Source organism: Coffea eugenioides, chromosome 2, assembly GCF_003713205.1.
Source record: "Coffea eugenioides isolate CCC68of chromosome 2, Ceug_1.0, whole genome shotgun sequence".
Lineage (NCBI taxonomy): Eukaryota > Viridiplantae > Streptophyta > Magnoliopsida > Gentianales > Rubiaceae > Coffea > Coffea eugenioides.
This window is the reverse complement of record NC_040036.1, coordinates 3,806,910-3,821,637: the sequence shown is the minus strand read 5'-3', so window position 1 is coordinate 3,821,637 and position 14,728 is coordinate 3,806,910. Positions and strand designations below refer to the sequence as shown.

Here is a 14,728-nt window from a genome sequence, read left to right as displayed (position 1 = left end):
AATAGAGCACTGTTAAAATGCTCTAGGTCCTTAAATCCCAGGCCTTCATTCCCCTTCACCTGTGTGATTTTTTCCCATCTTATCCATTGCATCTTTCTTTCCTCTTCATTTTGGCCTCTCCAGAATTTTGCCATGTAACCACATATTTCTACACACAGTCCTTTAGGCAACCTGCAGCATGACATTGTGTAAGTAGGTAGTGCCATAATAATCGACTTGAGGAGTACCTCTTTCCCAGCATAGCTGAGTAGATTGTGCTTCCATCCTTGCATTTTGGACCTTGCTTTATCAACAATATAGGCAAAAACTTCCTTCTTTGATCCAGTTATCACTAGGAGGAGTCCCAAGTACTTGCCATTGTTTGCCTCTTTGATATTGTTCATCTGCTCACAGGTCTGGCTCCTTTGTTGTCTATTGCAATTCCTGCTAAAGTAAGCCGTAGACTTGTCATAGTTTATGCACTGTCCTGAGGCTAGTTCATATTTTGCAAGGATCCCTTTCATGACACTAGCGTCCTGTGTGGGTGCGCCTTACAACAAAACAAGGAGTCATCTGCAAAGAATAAATGTGAAAGAACAAGTCCACTTCTACTCACTTTGAGTTCTGTGATCTTCCTATTTTCAATTGCCTTTGCCATGAGATTGGACAACCCTCCCGAATAGAACAAAAAAAGATAGGGGGATAGGGATCCCCCTGTCTAATGCCTCTACTAGGCTTCACATATCCTACTCTTTCCGCATTTACATTGAAAGAGTAAGTCACTGATGACATGCAGTTCATAATCCATCTAACAAAAATAGGACAAAAACCCATTTTTAGCATCATTCTACCTACAAATTTCCATTCCACTCGGTCATAAGCCTTTGACATGTCAAGTTTTAAGGTCATAAAAGCAGTATTACCCTTCCTTTTGCTTTTTAAAAAATGCATGATTTCATGGGTCAAAGTGATATTATCCACAATCTGTCTACCAGGTACGGAGGCTGACTGGGAATAGCTAATGCATAAGGCAATAACTCTTTTCATTCTATTGGCCAAAATTTTTGCTATGATTCTATAAAGCACATTACAGAGACTAATTGGCCTATAATTTGGCAGAGAGATAGGATTATCTACCTTAGGAATGAGGGTTATACTAGTCTCATTTATGCTCTTCAAAAGATGGCCATTACTCAAAAAGCTTTGGATAGCAGACACCACATCATTCTTAATAGTATGCCAATATCTTTGGAAAAATAAAGGTGTCATACCATCAGGTCCAAGTGCTTTATTTGGGTGCATGGAGAACACAGCTGCTCTAACCTCCTTTTCCTCCACTGGTTGTATCAAACTCTGGTTTAGTCTGCTTGTAATTGATACAGGCACCCCTTCTAGCACTTCTTCTATATTTCTTGGCTGAGATGTGGTGTACATTTCGTCATAGTACTTGCAAATCTCCTGGATGATTTGTTGATTATTCGTACACCATTCGCCATTTCCTTTCTGCAAGCTGGTTATTTTATTCCTTTTCCTTCTTGTCTTCACACTAGCATGGAAGTAAGCTGTATTCTTGTCTCCTTCCTTGAGCCATCTACTCCGTGCCTTTTGTGCCCAGAATATTTCCTCGGCTTTGTAAGCACTGCTCAACTTTAGTTTTATTTCCATTATCTTCCCTCTTTTTCCTTGATCGTTTGACTCCTTGAGCTCCTATAGTCTCTTTTTTATCTCCTTGATCTGTATTGCTGTGTTTTGCTTATTCAATCTATTCCAACTTAAAAGGGCTATCCGGTACTCTCTGATTCTCCTAGTAATTTTGAACATCCTTGAGCCCACCTGTGGCTTTTTCCAAGCATTTTTCACTACCACTTCTACCTCTTGATTTTGGGCCCATTTTTGATCGAACACAAATCTTTTCCTCATTTTCCTCTACTCAGGTATAGTAGTCAGTACCAACATTGCATGGTCAGAGGCCTCATTGTCCACATGCTTGCAAATTGCCTCTCCAAACATTTGGAACCACCCTGCACTACTCAGACATCAATCCAACATTTGTTTAATATCACTCCCCCCTCAGTTTCCCATTGGTTGCTCCAGGTCCATGGGTTTCCTTCAAAATGTATGTCTACCAATCCAACTCTCTGTATGAAATTTTTGAAGCTCCTAAAGCTACCCTCACTTCTTGTTCTACCCCCCTCCCATTTTTCTTTATTTGATATGATATCATTGAAGTCCCCAATCATCATCCATTTGTCCCCCCATACCTTCATTCATTTCTCCAAGAACCCCCATTGACCCCTTCTAATTACATTATCTGTACTAGCATAGACTCCAATACACCACCATTCTTCCCTAACGTCCTCATCAAAGATTTTAATCTCAATTGAACATTCCGAAGTATAGATCCCTCGGACTTTTACCTCCTGTTTCCAGAACATGGCTAGACCACCAGCTCTACCTTGTAGTTCTACTACAACATTATTATCAAACTGTATCTACTTCATGACCACATCTATTACTCTTTTTTGGTTTTTTGTTTCTGATAGAAAGACTACCGTTGGAGAGTAGAGGCGTATGACCTCCTTGAGTTGGGGGACTATCAAAGGGCTCCCGGTACCTCGACAATTCCATGCCACAACTCTCATTTACACTGTGGAGGCTTCTCTGGGCTTGCCTCCATCGCCCCTTGCTGTGTTTGTAGTATCACATCCAGTTTCAGCATTTTTGGTTTTTACTCCTCCACTTCATCAATCTCCATCATATTGCCTCCCTGAGTGTTACTTGCTAGCTTCCTCTTCCCTCTCATTCTGGAGTTTCCTATTTCGTTCGTAACATCAGCCATAGGTTTCCTTGTGACTGTTGGTCTTCTTCTCGCCTGTACTCCTCCCCTATCATTTCTATCTTGCTCTTTCACTGCATGTCGTTGTTTCTCCTGACCTCTCTATCCCTCATTGTTACTCAGTTCACTTTCTTGTTCACATTCATCCGTGTCCATCACCTGGACTATTACAAGCTCTTTTTTGTTTTCATCCACTTGTTGATGCCTTTTTTCTATGCCACCCTTGGTTACGCTCATATCTTCTCCTTCCTTACATCCACTAGCTCCCTCTTCCCTCTCTACTCCCTCAATTTTTTTGTTCTTTCCTTCATCTTTCTTTGTATTATTCTCCTCTTTCTGCTCCTTACTTTTTTCACCTTTTCTCATATCCCCTCCCCTATACTCTATACTAATCTCCGTCCTACTTTTCTTTTCCCTCACCCCTCCTCCCTCCTGTATCATACTTCCTTGTTGTTTCTGTGCATCTACCCTCCCTATTATGCTTCCTTCTAATGGTGTACTGGTCCTTAAAGGAGATGCCATGATGTTCCCTACCCTCATCCACGCCCCGTACTGTTCTTCTCTCTGGTTTTGCTCATTTTTCATATTTGTTTTGCATGTCTTATCTCCATGCCCTATTATTCCGCATTTGTAGAAAAAGTCTGGGCATTTTTCATATCGAAATTCAACCTAGATTGGGTTCCTATTGAACTTGATAGTGGTGCCCCTTGCCAATAGTTGTGATATGTCTATTTCGGCCAGGATTTTCATATGCCTCCCCTCCTTTCCTCCTCCTAGTGGAATGATAACTTCTTTAATGGTAGAGAACATTTGTCCGAGCTTAAATCCCACTGCTTTACTCAACCAGTGGATTGGAGATTCCACACTTGTATCCACATGTGCGATACATGGAACGCTTCTGTACTTTTCTTTATATTTGGAGCCCATGGTTTTACAACTAGCAGCTGGTTATCAATGACCCATGGCCTTCCATTCAGGGCTTTCTCATTGTCTTTGTCCTCTGCAAAGTTAAATTGGAAGACATTGGGGCCGAGTTCAACAACTTGCAGGTTTCTGGGGTAGCCCCACACGTGTGATGTGTAGTTTTTCACCCCTGTAATGTTTGCAACTTTCTCACCCATAATCCTTCCTACCAAACTCAGCTTACATTCCTCAACTCCCGCTAGCACATCCCCTGCATCTAGGTCGATTCCGTCCATTTCTTTGTTGCTTAGGTCGAACCTTTGGAACGCCTTTGTGAGTGTCGCCGCCATACTGCAGTGCTTCTACTTGGTGCCTGTATCAATTGCAACTGCTATGACCAGGTTTGCTACCTTGTAGATGTATAGGAGTCAGAGCAACCTGAGTTAACCACAAGAGACCACAGATTGAAAAACGGAAGTAAACGAAGAGAGTAAAGACAGGAAATAAAGAAGAAGAAAAACAGGTAGAGGTAAAGGTCCAGAAAGCCAAAAGCTTTAAAAGCCAAAGTGGCGCTAATCTGCTTTTATGACCCCACGGCCGACAATATCAAAGCTCTTGCGTTCAATACTTGGAACAGAGTACAGCATTGCACCCTTTTGCTGAGACAACTTCCACTAACAATTTAGATCTAATACAACTATTTGTTTGGTATATTGCTAGAAGATTTGGAGTTTGGTGTTTTGGATCTCTCGGACACATTGGGTTTGACGACTTTTCTACGGTATTGGGCTTGTGTTTCGAAGTTTGATTGTTTGATTTTGAAGTTTGAAATTTGAGTGTTTGAAAACTTTTAGCTCCCACACTAGAAAGAGGATTCTCTACAAGAGAGAGAGAGAGATTATTCTTGATAATGGAATTGAATGAGGAAGTTTGCAAGATTTGACTGCTAATATCCTGTTGTGAGCTGTTGAGCTAATGAGCACTGTATTGATAACTGCTCCATTTCCTTTCATTGAGTGCTATCACACATAATTTAATTGTTCTAGAACTTACTTTGTTGTGCATGTCAAGATCACATCCCTGAGTTTGATGCATTAAAATGATAAGGGCACTTAGCTTCACCATTTTTAGCTTTCTAAAGACCAACCCTACTCAGATCTTCCCTAGTTGACCATGGTTGAGTCTAGACATTTTCTTTGTTTAAAAACTCATTTTGTCACCCCTAAACCTCTTGTGTCGACCCTCTTTGTTTCTACTCCATGGTAAAGGAATGCCTTGATTTCAATGTAGGTTGATTTCGAATTGGGTTGAAAGGGAAATAATTGAAGTTAGCAAGTGTGTCGATATCTCCTTGTAGTTGGGCGTATTTGAAACAAAACAAAACAAAAAAAAAAGAGAAAAAAAAAAGAAAAAGAGAAGGGGGAAAAAGAGAAGAAAACGAGCACACCGAGAAAGACACACCAAGAAAGAGAAAAAAAAGAAAAAAGAGAAAAAAGAGTGCTTTTGTCTATGTGTGTTCTGTTAAGATAAATGGGGGAACTCCTTAGTTTTGCTTGCACTTGCTAATTTTTAGGGAAAGTTCTTTGGAAAGATCAACGGAATGAAGGAGGAAATCGGAATTCATGTAGTAGGGTCAATGGTGTTTCCTTTGACATACTGAATCTAAAATACCTATTTGATCCAACCCGTGCCAGAGCCCCATTACAACCCGCATCAAGACCCTTTGATTTTTGCATTAAATTTGGATTCAGTAGTAGCGATATGATATATTAGCAAGCATATGGTAATATCATTTTATTGTGTGGCGAGAATAACCCTTTGTGTTTCATGTCGATGTGGTGAGTAATCATATACCATTCTATAAGAGAGGGTTAAATCTTGCAATTTCTGAATTTGATAACATTGTTAGGAGGATAGGATATTTGTACTCGCATGGTGGACTGCTACATTTGTGTAATTGTGATTGTATCTCTGAGCTCTGAGATGCTTGAGGACAAGCATTGTCTTGGTGTGGGGGGATTTAATAATGATATAATTGTGCGTTTTATTCACTGATTATTTGGTCTTAATTTTGGTCACTTATTGTGCAAGATACTGGATTTCTGCCCATATTTGGTATTTTTGTTATTTGCAAGCGAGTGATGTTAAAAGTGACAAAAGGAGGCAAATTCCAGAAGACTAGGCATTCTACGGCGTGCCCACACCGGACAACGTAGGGCTGCGTGAAAAAGATAGACCACGGGTCCTATCTTTGGAGCTACCACCTTTCTTTGGAGACACACTCTGGACCTGCGAGGAATTAGGAAACCTCTGCAGAGAAGACTTTTGGGGCAACAATCCAATGAGGGAAATTAGGAAGCAATCCTTTTGAGAAACAAACTCTAATTAGGAAAGAAAATGTGCGGCATGAAGCTTTCAAAAGGAGACAGTAATAGATTAGGGGGATTATCTTTGGCATCCGTGGAATCGGGTGGATTTTTTTCTCTTGGGTTTTTCTTGCTCTTCTTAGCGCAAGCTTGAGCAAACGGCCGCATCTCTTTTTACTTTGTCTAGCGATCAACTAAACTCCATGAAAACTTTGAATTGCTTCGTCGTTATGCGGCAAGGCTAAACGCCTTTATCTAGTTGAGGAGTAATCAAAGCCCGGTGCACGAACAATTGTGAGATCGTTTTAATTGTTTTGCTCTAGTTTAAATTCCGCGTTCGTGGGTATTTAATTATTCTTTGTTTTAACAGCCTATTATTGTTTGGATTTATTGGATCAATATGGCCAATTGTTCAATTGTCTAAATAATATATTGTCAATTAGGACAAGGGTGCGTATCACTTGATTGTCTTAAATTAGTGGCGAACGGTACAATTTCATTGCCTCGCAAGCAGTCTAATCTGGGTCGTGGGAATAATTAATCTAGTTTAAATGAACCCGCATGTGTGTTTGTTAACTAGAATTGGGTCTTTCTAATTCCTAAAACTGTGAATAGATTAAATTCTTCGAGCGTCTCTGGGGTTATCTAATTTACAAGAGAGTAGTTTAAGAGCGTCTCTGGACTACCATATAATTAAGGAGAGACTGGGAGTTTGGCGGTTGCTAAATTGTTAGAACCAATTTATTTGCGAACGTGTGAATTAATTCAGGTATCTATGATCAATTGCGTGAACCGGTGCCGAAATTATCTTCTTGACTAGGTTGTGTCAATTAAGTGTTTATTACATTCTTTAGTTATTGCACTTCTTGCAATTGTTAGTTAGTGACCTTACATCTTTAATTTATTTCTTTTATCTCTCTTCCAAAAATCCTCCAATTATCTGTGTATGATAAGTCTACCAGTTCCCTGAGGAGACGACCCTACTCACCGCTATACTCATTCAGTTTTGGTAGTAGGTCTAATATAAATTTTATTTTTGATAGTTTGACAGCCACCAACGTCAAAATCTTATCTGAACAAGGCAAAGCAAAGGATTAATTCATCGACAATTCAATAAAAGAAACTCGATATTTATAGTTTCATATGTATTTTAAATCTTTCCTATTAGTGTAAACTGCGTTTGTCCTTGACGGTTCACCATTTTATTCTACGTCAACATGTCATGCTTAAAATCTGGAAACCTTTTGTAGCCTTTATCCATTATCCAAAAAAAATATATAATTAGTAAAAAACAAAAAAATACATTAAGTAAAATTTCCTTTAGTGATTAACAAGATAGAGACTGATTAAAAAGATGAAAAAGATAGAGAGTGATAAAACTCTCACAAATTTTTGCATAAATTGATCTCTCACGAACATCAAGCTCGATTCTTAAATCACTAAAAGTACTTCAACTCCTTTTTTCTTCCCTTCTGGATAATATCTCCGAAATTGCTGAAATTTCAACAACTACTTGAATCACAATACAGACATGCATAAGAGCCTTCCATTTGTTTCGAAGCATGTGGTTTGGTAGTAGCAACAAAGTTAATCCTCAAACACTTCCTAGGGCACTGCTTTATTTTTCTTCATTTTTTTTTTTGATATTTTTTAAGGCATTCTCCCATGAATTAGAGTCGATTGGATTTTAGAATTTCTAATAAAAAGAGATTCAAAGGGAGTTGAAAGTTACGCTTACTAGACAATTAGATTGAAGGCGGTAAAATAAAAATTTGGTGACTGCATATTAAGCAATGTCGCAAAAAAATTTAGAGCAAGCAGCGCTTCTCATATTATTAAGCCCCCTTTATGGTAGGAACGCATTGACCGTTTCTACCGTAGGAGCACAATGCCTGCGAGACACGTGTGAGAAACACTAATTATGACCACCTGCGGAGAACAGTGGTAGTGGGAGTTGGACGCGTATGAATGAATTGGGTAGGAGGAATGGTTTGGACCAAAGCATAAGGAAAATAAAAAGCTAAAAGTTGTGTGTAGATTGTAATGGGGCAAATACGGGGAAATCTATTATACTAGAAATTTATTAATCCATGTTTTCTAAAAGATTTGTAATAATATGACATATATCCTTGAATTATTTTACTCTTTAATCAATACAATCAATGTAATTTAATAGTTATTAATGTGTTTAGTTGAAATGTTTAAATCACTATATTTTAGTTAGAAAACTATTTTGTTAAACTAACTTATCAAAAAGCCTCTCTAAGTAAATATTTTATTTTAACATTTCTTTTAGACATAAAAATCCTAGTTAAACTAACTTATCAATAACCTTTTCTAAGTAAAATTTACTACATTTACTACTCTTAGCGTTTCCCTTAGTTGCAAATGACAAATAGCATATATATCCAACATGTGTCATTTCTCAAGAATTTTGAATTATTTTATTTTTAATCAATTTCAATTAATGTCATCTAATGACTATAGTTTTTTAATTTACATGTTTAAATCCCACTATTTTAGGTAGGAAATATTTTTGTTAAATTACTTCATCAAAAATCTATCTTTATTTTAACATTTCTTTTAGGCAGAAAAGGCTTGGTTTAACCAATTTATCAATAATACTCTCCAAGTAAAATTTTTTACTTTAATGTTTTCCTTAGCTTCAGATGACAAATATCATGTATTGTCATTTGTAAATTTTTTTATATAGCATATTATAAATTTAAATAAATGGTTTGACAAATTGATAAATATCAATGCATGGATGTCGTAAAAATGTAAAAACAATACATTTTTTCCTCAATCCTATTGTACAAATTGAGAATTTTACTTATTGTCTTATCTTTATATATATGTAATAGATGGAGGGTTTTTTTATCAGAAACCTTAACACATCTCCAAAATCCCAATCCCTTTTTCCTAAAATTTTATATTTATTTTAATTCACACACATTGGCTCCACAATTTGGTACAATCAAACCATTTCAAATTATGTTGTTTGTTACCGATATGCAAATTAAATTTCCATGATTTCCAATTCCTACCCATGTCTAGTTGACCCTTACTCACAGTTTCAAATTTATGTAAAACTTATCCAAATAACATTTGCAAAATTTTAGATTGAAAGTACAAAATTTAATTACAATTCCCATGACTCAATCATAATTAACTAACAACACAAATTATTTACAAATTTAGTATAGACCTCTTTAGAGAGCTCCCACCCCCCATTTTTTTCTTATATTTTTATTTATTTTTAATTAAATAAATAACTTTCAATCTTTGGATTACGTACTTACCATGTATGCAGTTATACGTTAGTTACATTTTCAAAATATTAACAACATTCAAAATACTAGCACAATTTGAAATTACATACTTATCATATAGGCATTTATGAATGAGTAACATTTCTAAATATTAACAAAACTTAACATACTAACACAATACCACACTTATAAATGATTATTGCTAATAAGGAAACAATATTTGAAATCCTTCAAATTGGAAATAACAAAATGAGAACTACTTATCAAATATAAAAGATAAAACATACTATCAAATTCAAAAAAGAACTAATATTTACTCCAGTCATTCTTTTAGGTAATTCCAACATAAATATGTATTAATTCTAACTTAAATATGTAACTAATGTTTAAACATTAAATTAAAATGTCCAATTTATAAACATACAATATTTATATTGTCTAAAGTTAAAAAATCAAAAGAACAAATTTATGTATGAAAATATAACACTTTAAACTTTTGGTAGGACACTACCCAAAAACATACTATTAATTTGGCAAGAACAAAATTAAAAAATAACTTAGGAAATATCAAAATTAAAAAATAATATCAATTTTAAAAAAGAAATAAACAAATGACGGTAGTTTTTACATTTCATGTTCTTTGTTTAGGATAGTTAAGGGTGGGCAAAAATACTTGCTAATCTGAAAGATAGCCATATCCGATTTGATTTGATCCAAAAATTAGGATATCCAATTCATATTATTTGATCGGATTAAAAGAGAGTCGAGTACCAATTTAGATATGGGGCGCGTTAGAGTCACATAATTAAAAGCTAATGGATACAGACCCGCTTGCATATATATATTTTTTTATTTTTATACAACATAATATTTTTAGACCTAAATGAGTAATTTCATTCAACAAATTGCATTACAAATATGAAAGACTATAGTTTGTTCATAGGATTCATTTGTAGAGGTCATGATCTTATAGTTTTTAGAAAAGAGTTTAATTAATATGGAATAAGTAGCACCTTTTTTTAAAATAAGTAGCACCATATTTTAAATATATATTCCATATTAATAAAATCAATAAAATATAAGATCATGACCTCTACAAATAAGTAGCACATTTTTTCAAATTAAAATATTTCAAATATGGAATAATATTTTTCCGTATTCTCTTCACATATTTGTTTCTTGGTGGGAGACTTTTTTTGAGAAAAAAATCTTTATTAATATGAATCAGCCACTGATATGTGGTACCCATTGATCCTATCTCAACGGGGTACCCACTGATATGTGGGCAAGTAAGAATCAAAAAATGGCTAACTTACAAGGTGTCGGTCGAATTAGCCAAATGGTATACATGGTGGGTACTCGACCCGTGTCTATCCCTAAGGATAGTGTCTATCTGTAATGCTAAAAAAAAGTTGATACAGACATTTAAAATCTTCATTTGGTTGTTGCTATGATCTATTTTGAAACAAGTACGTACTAGAATAAAGTTAAAATACAATTACACAAGGCTAAATATATAATTTTTATGGGCTTGGGCACCTGTTAAGATATATTTCAGGTCTCAAATTTTTAAAAATGTATGATTAATTAGGAAAAGTAAATAAATACAAATGATAGTAGGTAAGATTAAAAAAGAAATGTATATAAATATAATGGAAAGTAATAATTGTTAATATGTGTATATATGGTAAATTAGGTGAATGTTGGGTATATTAATGAGTGCTCATTGGGTACCCGTTAGAGAAACCCAATTTCTGTTCTTTTCATGTACTATTTTAGATATTTCATAATTGAAATTCAGTGCTAATGATAAAGGTTTTGTTTATAGTAAATAATTCAAATTGGTATTAAGTAGCTACTTTCATTAGTATTTATATTTTTTCCTTATCTTTCTCATTATTATTATATACAATTACATAGTGTTGCTTTGTTATTTTTGTTGACTTGAGTCTTTCTTAAGGTTCATTTGGGGTTACAATGACTTGTCAAAAAGTACTTATATTAGTTGAGATTTTGAAAGGATGTGTTGTGTGGTTGATGAAGAAAAGGGTATTGATGTGTGGGTATTTTGAGTATTTTGGTATGTCTTTTTTATGGATAGTGGTTAGATTTTTTTTAAAAATGTTTTTGTTTATCCTTGTTCGTACCTTTTGATGATTACAAAACAAGTGGATAAAACTAATGTTCTCCAAATTTTGTTTTTGGTCAGAAAATGGAGCAAAACAGGTTCAAAGACCAAGCATCTGCTAAAACATCTGTCGGACGCACAAATACATCCTATCGGCCGTCCGATAACCGTTGAGTATCTTCGGACGCGCAAAGAACTTATCCTCGAATGTCCGAAACTGATAAGTCAGCACTTCTAAGATCTCTAACCTCGATCGGATGCACAATACCTGAACATCGGACGTCCGACAATCATTGCAACACTTCGGACGACAAGCATTAGAAGCACCGAACGTCCGAAAGAATTAATGAAGGATTCCAAGTTTTACATCATATGGTCGGACGCATATTCTGATGCTGCCGGACATCCTAAAGATTTCAAGAAAATTTCTTGAACTTACTACCTGCATTCGGACGCACAAAACCAGCCTACCGAACGTCCGACACTACTAACGGCTAGTTGACTCTTCAGCTGCCTTGTGCCCGTTAGTGGCATTAATTGAAGATGTTTTTGGTCTATTATAAATAGGACAAAAGTCAACCACCAGAAGCAAAGATACACATTAAGTCTACATCAGATCTTGAGTGATTCAAGCATAAGAATACTCCAAAAAGAAGATTTGTACTCTTAGTTGTGTGATCTTCATTTAGCTTTTCAAGTGTGGTTCAATTTTCTCAATAGTGTAGCTCTGTGAGGGTTATTCGAGTGTTTGTAAAACTTTCTTGCTTGATCAAGTGTATCTTGAAGCAAGGAGGAATTGATCCTTCTGTGTACACAAGAGATTGGTTGTGTGTTGAATCAACTTGAAGGAGCTTACAATATAAAGGGATATTCAAACTCTAGTCGAGTTTGAGATTTGGTTTGCTATTCGATCTTCTTATTCACTGTTTTACAACATTAACTGTTTATCTCTTCTGCTCTAAATTACTTCCGCTTTATCATAAATTGTTCCTTGGTCTGGTACTTTAGAAAAAGAGGGCTAGTTCAGAAAAAAGGTGATTTATATTTTGGCTAGTTTTAAAACCACCTAATTCACCCCCCTCTTAGGTTGTCTTCGATCCTTACAATTGGTATCAGAGCTTGGTCTCCTTGAGATTAAGCTCAATCGGCTTAGGAGTAAATATGACAACCAACAATGCCATGTTCTTTGAGAGACAATCAGTAACTAGACCTCCTATGTTCAATGGTTCAAACTATGTGAGTTGGAAGGAAAGGATGATTATTTTCTTACAATCTATTGATATTGAGCTATGGTTTATTGTCAATGAAGGTCCGTTTGATGCCTCTACTATTAATGCAAATACGAATAGGCCGAGACCAAAAACAAGAAGGGAATTAACTGCTGAAGACAGAACTCATCTCACTCTGAATGCCAAAGCGATGAATGTACTGTACAGTGCTTTAGACTCAAACGAATCTGTTAGAGTCAAGGGCTGCAAATCTGCAAAAGAAATCTGGGATAAATTTCGAGAAATACACGAAAGGAGTGAAAATGTGAGAGAATAGAAGAAGTCCATTCTGGTCACGAAATATGAATCCTTTAAGATGGAACCTCACGAAAATATTGACAAGATGTATTGCAGATTCAATGATCTTATTAAGGATCTAGAAGTTCTTGAGAAAGATTACACTCTAGGTGAAAAAAATAGGAAAATTCTGAATGCTCTATCAAAGGATTGGGAGAGTAAAGTGACTGCCATTGAGGAAGCCAAAGATCTGAACACTTTATCTATTGAATCCCTTATAAATTCATTAATCTCTTATGAGTTAAAACTCAAGTCTAAGGTGCAGGAAGAAGAAGACACAAGAGTTAGAAAAAGCATTGCTCTGAAGACTTCACAAGAAGAAGATGATACAATCTCTCTGGATGGAGATGACATGGAAGGTGATGATAGTGACATTGCACTCATCACACGAGACTTCAAAAGAATACTCAATAAGAGAAGATTCAGAAAAGGATGACATAGCAATTCCTTTCCAAATCAGTCCAACAACTTCAGAAATAAAGGAAAGCTGGAATTCAACAAAAAGCAAACTGATAAGTGTTTTGAATGCAGCCAACCTGGTCATTATGCAAATGAATGTCCAATGAAGAAAAAGAAGGAGAACAAGAGTGAACGAAAACCAAAATTCAATAAATTTCTAGATCACCTGGAATGACTGCAATTCAGAAGGAGAAGTAGAGGAAGAAGAGGAATCCGCCCAAGTGGCTTTCATGGCCATTGGAGATGAAGAGGTAACCCAATGTAACTCTCAAACTGATAGTGATAGTGAGTCTGATGTTGCTATTAATTCTTTCCTAGAAAAAATGCATAACAGCTTAAAAGAATCCTATGTTAGAAACAAGGAACTAAAACAGAAAATTAGCTTTCTAATACAAGATAATGCAAATCTTTTTCGACAAAACAAGTGTCTTAAGCATGAAAATGAGAACCTGAAAAGGATTGAATTTGATGTGCTTGCTAAACTTAACAAAAAGACAAATCTCTGTGACATGCTCAGAAGTGAACAATGTAGCCTAAAAAGGAGGATGGATGATTTATGTCAATTGTTACAACATATGAAACAGAACCGCCTTCAAAAGAATGACACTGAACCTCACATTCACACTCATCAGACAAGATTGAATTATAGTAAAAATGAGTTTACTGTCTACAAGAGAAGGCAAGTCAGATTCATTAAACCTGTTCATTTGATTGATCCAATGACTGTATACAATTTTTGTTGCCAATTTAGTCACATGAATAGCAACTGTTATGTTAAGAAAAATATGAGAAATGGAATGAGATTCATGTGGATTGTTAGACATAATGCTAACCATGAAGGACCCAAAAAGTAATGGGTACCAAACATTATATTGTGGTCTACTGTGTAGGTGAACCTGGTGAACATTGTTAAAGAATCAAAATGGTTCATAGATAGTGGATGCTCAAGACATATGACTGGTGATGCATCACAGTTCATCTAACTCAAGCCAAAAATAAGTGGAAATGTTACTTTTGGAGACGATAATAAAGCCAAAACTGTTGGAATTGGTGATGTTGGTAAGAATGGTCAGACTTTTGTTCATAATGTTCTTTTAGTCGACAACCTGAGTTACAATTTGCTGAGTGTCAGTCAACTATGTGATAGGAACCTGCTCGTGTTATTTAAGAAACATAAATGCCTTGTTCTTGACTCAAAGTTTAACATTATTTTCAAAGGA

General features: G+C 35.6%; 1 protein-coding gene across 1 annotated transcript; it reads right to left on the bottom strand.

Annotated features, from left to right (window-relative positions):
* Window positions 1-2,917: 2,917 nt before the first annotated feature.
* Window positions 2,918-3,400, bottom strand: LOC113763417. Its single transcript, XM_027307229.1, has one exon. The coding sequence runs from the start codon at window positions 3,398-3,400 to the stop codon at window positions 2,918-2,920; it is 483 nt and encodes a 160-aa protein (XP_027163030.1).
* Window positions 3,401-14,728: the final 11,328 nt, after the last annotated feature.